Source organism: Doryrhamphus excisus, linkage group LG19 (genome assembly GCF_037039965.1).
Source record: "Doryrhamphus excisus strain RoL-2023G ecotype Guam linkage group LG19, RoL_Dexc_Guam_v1.1, whole genome shotgun sequence".
Classification (NCBI taxonomy): Eukaryota; Metazoa; Chordata; class Actinopteri; order Syngnathiformes; family Syngnathidae; genus Doryrhamphus; species Doryrhamphus excisus.
In genome coordinates this window covers 7816467-7825811 of record NC_136375.1, presented here as the reverse complement: position 1 = coordinate 7825811, position 9345 = coordinate 7816467, and the positions used below count along the sequence as shown (strand labels likewise).

Here is a 9345-nt window from a genome sequence, read left to right as displayed (position 1 = left end):
TGTTCAGCCATGGTAGCTTTTAACGTTAGCATGAAACAATAGATACCTTTAATTATTAAACCAACACAACCATGAATGGGCACTTGACACACTATTAGTTTATATTCATGTTTTTCCAAAATCATTCAATTGACATTTATACAAAAGGAGGCAAAATATTTCACTAGAAATGCTTCATTTATGCACAACAATATGCACTGCGCTGTGATGGCATTTGAAAGATGAATAAAATTAAACTGGGACTTGTCTGTGAACAAAAACAGCCTCTCCGTCAGTCCCGCACACAAGACACTGTCCGAGTACATCCGCACTGTTGACAGACAGTGTTTGGCTCGGTAGCATGTTAGTAGTCTCCAGACGGCCTTTACTGGAGTCTCCGCTCAGCCAGGCGTTAATGAGGGACTGGTTCCCTCCAGCCGGAGCCATCGCACTGGAGGATATCATGCTGTTGTTTCTACCACCTGAGAAAACCAATTATAACATGTCATAATACCTCAGCATGTTCGCAGCTTGTTTTAATGGCCGCTTGACTTGGCAACAATACAAAAAAATATATTGACTGTTTGTTCAACTTGCCTTGCAAGAAGGAAGGAATGTCTGAAGGTGAGGATGTCTCCCAGTGCAGCAGCGATCCATCCTCTGAGCATGTGAACAGATGATCTGGATTTGTTGGGTGGAAGTGCACTTCCCACACTGCAGAAATGTTATAAAACAAGTGAGGCAAAATAGAATGCACTTCTAGGGCCAAACCAGCAGAGGCGCTGTTGTTTAATCAGCTATGCTATTTGTTGCAATGAATTAAACAGCTCCTTCTTTGATATAAGTGACAAACAATTTTTATGTTTAAAAATACAGAAAACAAAAATAATATTAAAATAGGAGCTCTTACTTTCGGCAGAGTGTGCCTCCGTGAGTGAGAAGGGAGTGTCGCCTTGTCTCACATCCCAAACACACAGCATCCCGTCTTGACCTCCCGTGGCCACAATGTGTTGCTGGTTCGGATGTCTATCCACACAGTACAATGGGACTCTATTGCATGACCTGAAACAATGAGCATATTGTATTACTATGACGGTCAAAAAAAAGGAGCCTGGATGCAACTTTGTGACAAGAGATATCTTACAAGGACAGAGTATTTGAGGGGGTATTGCCCTGCTGTCTTAAATCCCACATCTTCAGTTGGCCTATGGAGTTCACTGTCAGGATCTGTGTTGTTCGCAGGTACGTCACGGCATGGATTGTGCTACTGTCAGCATTCTCTATAAGTTGTTACATATAACATATATTAAGTGAGGCATTCCAACACAACAAAATTGAAATAGAATAAAAAACAAACCTATGACTTGAACGACTCCTTCCTGATCAGCTCTGTAGACAATAATCCTGCCATCTTCACCGACTGTAACAATCTCAGGACTGCTGCACGCGACGCCAGTACAGGGAGCCCTGTCGCAGGGGTAATGATGGGCTCTGGGCCATTGGTGTGCAACCGAAAGAGCCTGTAGTAAAATAAAAGATGTCACAACCAGAGCTACTACATTGTTCACACTGTAAAACACACGGCCCGCGGGCCAAATGTGGCCCGCAGGACACTAGTTTGAGGCCCCCGCCTTGATATGAAAGTTTAATGTTAGTGCGGCCCCCGCAAGTTTGATATGGATGCTGTATGGTATCATGTACCCAGAAAAAATTATTACGTTTGATTAATGTTCATGTTAAAGGTTAAATAACTTAATAGTTATGCTCCCTATCCATGTGGAAGTGGTAAGTTTTTGGTTATTTAAGTTTAAAGGAAATAACTTGAAGGCTACTGTTTAGCCTCTCTAGTTTGTGAGTTAGCATGTGTCTCAAGACCCTGCAGTTGCGCAATATGTTATAAATAAAAAGAGAATAAATGTGACTATAGTCGTGTTTTGTCATGTCTACAGGGCTTTAATAATGCTTTGTTAATTTTAATCTAAAAAAAATAATTTGTCTACCCACCAACTATATGTGGTTTCTTAAGTTTTTATTATTTGGTGTTTTATTATTATTATTATATTTTTTTATTACTGATTGATTTTCTTTATTCTTGATTTGTTTATTTATTTTTCATCTTATTTTGATCTTTCATCTTATAAAAATTAACATATTTGAGAACAGTGGAATGTTTTATCAAAGCTTTTCTTGTAGAAAATCAGAACAAAAGCAAAGTTTATTCATTTTTCTGTTTTTAATAAATGTGTGTTGTTGTTTTTTTTGGAAAACCTGATGCGACCCAGTCTCACCCAGACCCCAGCTCCAGTGGCCCCCAAGTAAATTGAGTTTGAGACCCCTGCTGTAAAATGTACCTGGTCTTTTTGGTTGTAGCGAAAAATGCTAACTCCTCCAGTTGATGATGCTGTGACAACTCTGTCTTGGTCCAGAAACTGCACAACGTAACAGCACTTATTACATTCAAATCTTTTTTTGAGCATCATTTAAGTGTGGTACAAGTACACATTGTAGACACAAGCCCATAATTGGAGCATTGTCAAATATAAACACACTGCAGTGACTTACGTGAAGATCCAGAACATCTCCTTCATGTTTGCGTTCACACAAAAGCTCTGGATCGCCATCAAATCCATCTTCCAAACTAGAACTCCCATTATTCCCAATCGACCAAAGGCAAACAGTGTTGTCCTGTAAAATAAAGGGGGGTGTCATTGAACGTCACATGGTGACATTTGATTTGTTTGGATTAAAAAAAAAAACACACATCTTCACGTTTAACTGTCAGGAATGAAAGTATAGTGACATTAGCGAAACAGCAAACAAAGCTTAGTAATATTAATACGAATATTAGAAATGAACTACTCACCTCGTTATCCCAAGCTCCAGTGGCAAAGACATCAGGCTGCTGTAGAGATGAATGCGAAACTGGCCTCCATCTCGTTTTGCTGATTTTCTGAGACACGTATTTCGCATTCACGCCGTCCATTAAAACGCGGGCTTTATTTTCGTTAGATTCACGTGTATTTCGGCTAGCTTAGCATTCAGCGCCAAATACGCGGCCTCTCCTTCACGGCACGTGACGTCACTACTGGACGGGAAGCCGGTTAGGTCAAACTTCCATTTATCTGGCCGCCATAACTAAATATTACACCACCCTCTAACGGTGGTAGTTGCAACAACATCCGTAAATCTGCTAATCCAACGAGTGAGCGATGTGCAAATAACCTCGGAAGATGCTTTTTTTTTAACTGTTGCATTTCTCGTTCAATGACATCACACAGCAGCCGACTGCGTTTATAAGAAAAGTGCAGAGCCATCGTGGATGTCTAGTGACGTATCCGCTTCGGAGGTTGCCCGCTTCATAGGCAAAACATTTGGCGCAGGCGCGGCACTGACGGCTGCTGTCTACTTAGTCCGCAAAGTCTGCCTAATAATGGCGTGGAAATCCGGAGGAGCTAGCCACGCAGAGCTCGTCAACAACCTCCGCAGTAAGTTGGCATGCTTTTAGGACGGCACCATGAAGCGACAGTTAAACATGCCGACTACTGGTTGTACGCTCAGCTCACCAGTGGAGGCTAGCTGCTATGCTAAGCTAAGTGACATGTCGTTACCACCCCTTTCCCATGCCCGCCTCCGGAGCGGATGACAGAACACAATGTTGTTTCAAGGTCGCTAAAGCGTTCTTTTAAGCGAGTAAGCTTCGCTCGTTTGGTTCGCTTAGCTTGCGTTATTCGGGACGTTGGTGGAGATAAATACAGCGTAGCCTAGCATAGCCGTCAGCTCACATTTATTGATGCTATCCATGTAGCGTTCAGGTGCGCGTGAATGGCAACGGCAGCTGGAAAAGTGGCATAACATGGCAGCATGCTGGGTAATACTGAGAAGCATGAACTGGTGGTCTTCGTGGTTGTTCCAACGGGCGGCACGCGGGCCGAATGTGGCCCATGAATGAAGTGCAACTAGTGTGCCACGAGAAATTATTGAATATAATTTTTAAAAAACATTTATTAATGATTTTCTACAAATAGTATATCATTGTCTAATGTCACTGGTTTAAAGACTGGCAGAGCTGAATGCCTCGTTCCTCCAATAGACTTAGTGATGCACATGAGGTTGTTAGTGGTGTGCCTCTGTAACGGCCTTTGTTAGGTTTCTGATGGACAAAAGAATGAAAATAAAGTTCTTTTTCCTCCACTTCTGCACCCTACACAGACGGAACATAAATTACCCACTGTGACAAAAACCACGACGGGCCTAATGTAACACAAATCCCGCCAGAAATGTAAATGAAAAGAAGCCCTTTGAACTAAAACCAACAATCGAAATAACATAAAACCACTTGAAATGACAAATACATCGACATAAAAACAATATACACAACACAGATAACCAAATCCCAAACCAAACAACACATTTTGTCTGCAGCTCTTTAACTGAACCCACCCTCGTCAATGCCAACCAGGTTGTGTGGCAAAGAGAGGAAGTGCTACCAGAGCTGGGACCAACTACGGAAGCCCGGGAGGAGCAGAAGTGAAAAGATAAAATAAAGCACATACAAAGAAAGCAATGAAAATAGAGTAAACAAGATAAGCAAAATAAATAACTCATTGAGATCAAATTCACACAATAACTAAATAATAATAAATTCACGCATTTAGAAAATAAATAATAAAGTGCATTTTTAACTCCGTTACACCTCAAGGTTTTGTCAATGTCAAAAAAAGGTTGAAAAAAACTGACATGGAGGATTAGCAGCACATCTTTAATTCAAAAGCAGCAGATTGATCCTGGCATATTGTTTTTTTTTTTTGCCGTGCAGCAGAGCACTCCTGTCATACCATGTAGGATCTTTGACTAGCATAATCATATTGCTTGTGTTTTCATTTGTGACTTTAGCTTTGAATGTCCCCAAATGCCTCCAGCTGCATTTCCATTTGCTAGGAACAAATTATGCACCCGCTTGCATGCATACTTGTTTATTTATAGTATCACAAAGTTATGCCAGAATGAGTTATTTGAAGTAACATGAATGGTTGATTTGTAACGTATCCTGTGTGTGTGTGTATATAGCTGGAAGGAGAGCAGCACCGGCTGTCGTTGGGCTTTTCTTAACGTTTGGCACCAACTGCCTTCAGCCTGTTACTTGAGACGACCCTCACACTTTGTATTTAGTTTTGTCTTCCTCCATTTGCATGCACAGCCGGACCTTTCAAGGCTGGTAGACATGTGAGAAGCTTTAGTCCGTGTTGCGTTCCCTGCCATTGCACCCCGGGTACAACCTTGTCCGGGCCTTGTCTTCTGCTGCAAGATGACATCATCATGCTTTCTCCTCTGTGCTGTTTTGCATCCACAGAAAATGGCATCATTAAGTCCGACAAGGTCTATGAAGTGATGCTGGCGACAGACCGGTCCCATTTCTCCAGGTGTAACCCTTACATGGACTCACCACAGTCCATAGGTAAGTCCGCCCGGGTCTGAAATTCACATCAGTGAGACAAAAAACTAAATCCATGCTTGTCTTTCAACCAAAAGGATACCAAGCAACCATCAGCGCCCCACACATGGTAGGACCTCACACACATCAGCCTGAATTCATGCCAGCAGGAGGAATGCTACAAATTGAAACTGAAACTAAAGTGCTGTTAGGGGAATCTTAGGCAGTAGGGAGTGCAGTACTTGGCTTTAACCAGCAGAGGCACTGTGGATTCACTCTTAACTAGTTTGCTGTCTAAATGAAATATATTAATGTTACCCTAATTAATGCTACATTCAGGTTTTTTTTTTTGTCTAGTAGTTTATATTTCCTTCTCCATGCAGCATGCCTACGCGCTGGAGCTCCTCCACGACCAGCTGTACGAGGGCGCCAAAGCTCTGGACGTGGGCTCCGGCAGTGGAATCCTCTCTGTTTGCTTTGCACGAATGGTGAGGCCCCACTACATGCCCCCCACTGTGATCCAAGTGGTGCGTCATCATTGCATGAATCCTGAATTAGCATCCTCTTACGGTGTCTCACGCAGGTAGGTCCTAAAGGGAAAGTCATTGGCATCGACCACATTAAAGAGCTAGTTGATGATTCGATAAACAACGTGAAGAAAGACGACCCCAGCTTGATCACGTCGGGGAGAGTTACACTAACAGGTGAGGAGGACTCGCTCACGCCATCTAGAAGAATAGTTTTGTGCATTAGTGAGGACGACAAATAAAGAAGTCCTGTGCGTGTGTTTCAGTTGGAGATGGACGACTGGGCTACACGGACGAGGCGCCATACGACGCCATCCACGTTGGTGCAGCAGCATCAACGGTCCCCCAAGCTGTGAGTCGTGCATAATTGGACCTCTAACCATAGGAAAACATGCATAAAGATGAAAAGGATCGCAGTTAAAGCGGAAATGATATACAGAATAGATGATTTGGAGCAGAGCACATGCACCAACAGTGTGATTGTGACCAGGCTCCACATTACACGCAGGCCTTTTTGTCAGCCAGGGCAGATGATAACAGGAGAATAAGATGATTTGGCTTCATCAGAGCAACAAGCGGCCAACTTTCTGCAACTAAAAAGTGGATGTCAGCAACGTTGATGCATGCATTCCAAATTGTGGCGGGAATAACACCGCACCTGTCATCATAGCGTTTACCAACAAAACAAACATCCACAGTACATAAATGAGCATCTTGCAAAGAAAGCATGCAACTTAAGGAAGCAGAGATGACATCCATTCATTTTCTATGTCGCTTATCCTCAGTCGGGTTGAGGAGGTAGGCTGGAGTCTATCCCAGCTGACTTTGGGCGAGAGGCAGGGTACACCCTGGACCCAGCTGACTTTGGGCTGACTTTGGGAGAGAGACGGGGTACACCCTGGACTGGTGGCCAGCCAATCACAGGGCACATATAGACAAACAACCATTCACACTCACATTCATACATATGGACAATTTGGAGTTGCCAATTAACCTAACATGTTTTTGGAATGTGGGAGCAAACCAGAGTACCCGGAGAAAACCCACGCATGCATGGGGAGAACATGCAAACTCCACACAGAGATGGCCGAGGGTGGGGAAAGACAAAATAAGAAGCCAAAAAGTTACCACTTCCACACAAAATAGGAGGAGAACTCATTCATTCATTCATTTTCTATTGCTTATCCTCACAAGGGTCACGGGGGGTGTGGAGGCTATCCCAGCTGTCTTTGGGCGAGAGGCGGGATACACCCTGGACTGGTGGCCAGCCAATCACAGGGCACATATAGACAAACAACCATTCACACTCGCATTCATACCTATGGACAATTTGGTGTCGCTAATTAACCTAGCATGTTATTGGATAATATGTATAAGATAATATGCATGCCTGCATATTATTATGTAAATAAAATATTTTTTATTATTTACCTTATTATTTATTTATTATTTACCTTTTCCTGAAAAAAGTTTGACAAATTGAGAATTGTATGACCTCATAGTTTAGCAATAAAGAGACACAAACGACCTTGTCTTGCAGCTCCTGGACCAGTTGAAGCCCGGCGGTCGCCTCATTCTGCCGGTGGGCCCGGCGGGCGGCAACCAGATGTTGGAGCAATACGACAAGCTGGAGGACGGCAGCACCAAAATGAAGCCCTTGATGGGGGTGATATATGTGCCTTTAACAGACAGAGACAAGCAGTGGTCCAGGTGGAAGTGACTTCCTTCTCCTCCCCATCCCCTCCTTCCCTCCTCTACCCTTCTCTCCTTCTCACAGCGGAAAAGGTGAAATGGGGCGTGGCTTGGAGCAGGCAACGCATCACAAGGGGCTGCCTTTTTTTGCTGCTTGTTGACACATTTTGCTTCTTCCATACCATGCCTTTGTAGCTGCACGTTTCCTTCCTTCATTTGATTAACACCTTAACAGTCACACATTGGTGGGTGAATCAAAGCTGCTGGACTAATGAAACTTGACAAAAAAGCACTGTGAAGGTTGCGGTTTTGGGAGAGCATGACCACAAGAATAATACAACAATGGCGGAACGTGTCTTTTATTTGATCTTCTGCTCTGTGAGATGTAGACAAACACTGACCAGTCGGATTGAGATTGAATGCTGCTCCTAACGTTTTCTGTTTGTGTTTTTCTTTCCGCACCGGCTTCTCTAACATCCACGACTTCTGTTTCCTGCAGGGATGAACTCTGAACAGGAAGACAGTCCATAATCTCACCATTTTTTTTTTTTTTTTGAAACCTGGAGGAAACTCAGACTGGGGGAGTTGTTGCCGCAGTCTTTACATTAAAACGTGTGATGGACTATATAGAGATGATGTGCCCCTTTTACATGCATAGTATTAAGATTTTCAGAGAACGCTGGACTTTTGATGATGGAACGCCTGAGCTTTTTAGCTTATTCACATAGCTACACCTAACGTTCCACCTCCCTGCTAATGTATAAGCTGTCCCCGCCCTCTCTACTGATAGCAGTATTAGCAACACACACACACAGAGAAAAGCAACACAATGGCCGTTTTGCTTCCCATCCAAAGAGAGCATCTTTAAACACCCAACACATGCATGTGCAAAGATGCGCTTTCCACCGACGTCACATGCAAGTGACGGAACAGGATAGTCACTGCTTTGCCAAAATATAAAGCAAATGAATGTCTGGTGTCTTTGGGGGGAGGGAAATACATGGAATCTTGAAGCACATTTTATTTTGAGTGATGATAAATATGGCTGTCAACAATTTCTGGCATGGCATATGACAATAAAGAGTTGCTTATGTTTTGTCATTGGATTGTTGATTGATGATTATTGGCTCATTGTCTGTCACATTTCAGCAACCGTCTTCTCGCTTCTCAGTGTACATGATACTATTGAAACCTTGTGTTTGTTGGTGAACCGTGGTTCTTCTTATCCGGCAGCACTCGTGCAGCCCTACTAGGCCATGACAGTACCACCAGCATCCTTGATTATCTTGCTATATGCACTCACGTTGCCAATGATAGCTGTGTTGAAAAGCACATCAACGCTTCTACATAAGCTGCACGAGTGCATTCACTTATTCACTCAAAATGCTAAGTGTAAGGATGAGTCCGAGTAGATCGTATAACAGTATAGATTTACTGTCCGCAAGAAATGTGCTTCAGTTGGTTTCCCTGAACCACAGCCTCCCCAGTGCCAGCAGCACTCGTGCATCCTTAAATACAATTATAATTATGGCTTTGCCCTGACTCATTTTCAGTGGATGGTACATCCATACTGCCATACTAGATGTACTAAACGGTTGCTGAAATGTGAGTATGTATGAAATAACATTTCTCGTACAGAAAAATACATGTCGAAGATTTCCAGTTATAATCGATAATCAAATGTCAAATGAGTGACTCGGAAAAATACATTAAAAA

General features: G+C 43.0%; 2 protein-coding genes across 4 annotated transcripts; one reads left to right on the top strand and one right to left on the bottom strand.

The window, feature by feature from the left end:
* Positions 1-94: 94 nt before the first annotated feature.
* Positions 95-3403, bottom strand: nup43 (nucleoporin 43). Its single transcript, XM_058056885.2, has 8 exons — positions 2843-3403; positions 2542-2664; positions 2331-2408; positions 1337-1499; positions 1124-1259; positions 890-1041; positions 577-693; positions 95-461 (listed from the first exon to the last, which is right to left on the bottom strand). Exons 1-8 carry the CDS (start codon positions 2960-2962, stop codon positions 232-234), a joined length of 1119 nt encoding a protein of 372 aa, XP_057912868.2. The 5' UTR covers positions 2963-3403; the 3' UTR covers positions 95-231.
* On the top strand, positions 3141-8730 carry pcmt (protein-L-isoaspartate (D-aspartate) O-methyltransferase). 3 transcript variants are annotated; one of them, XR_009120213.2, is made up of 8 exons: positions 3141-3464; positions 5330-5434; positions 5509-5540; positions 5794-5898; positions 5994-6114; positions 6204-6289; positions 7478-7722; positions 8129-8730. XR_009120213.2 is itself a non-coding variant. In XM_058056886.2 (8 exons), the coding sequence occupies exons 1-8, from the start codon at positions 3299-3301 to the stop codon at positions 8139-8141; spliced, it is 798 nt and encodes a 265-aa protein (XP_057912869.1). In that variant the 5' UTR covers positions 3143-3298; the 3' UTR covers positions 8142-8730. The 3 variants fall into 3 exon arrangements, 1 of the variants encoding a protein (XP_057912869.1); XR_009120212.2 differs by having other exon boundaries at positions 7478-7874; XM_058056886.2 differs by having other exon boundaries at positions 3143-3464; positions 7478-7647.
* The last annotated feature ends 615 nt before the right edge of the window (positions 8731-9345 follow it).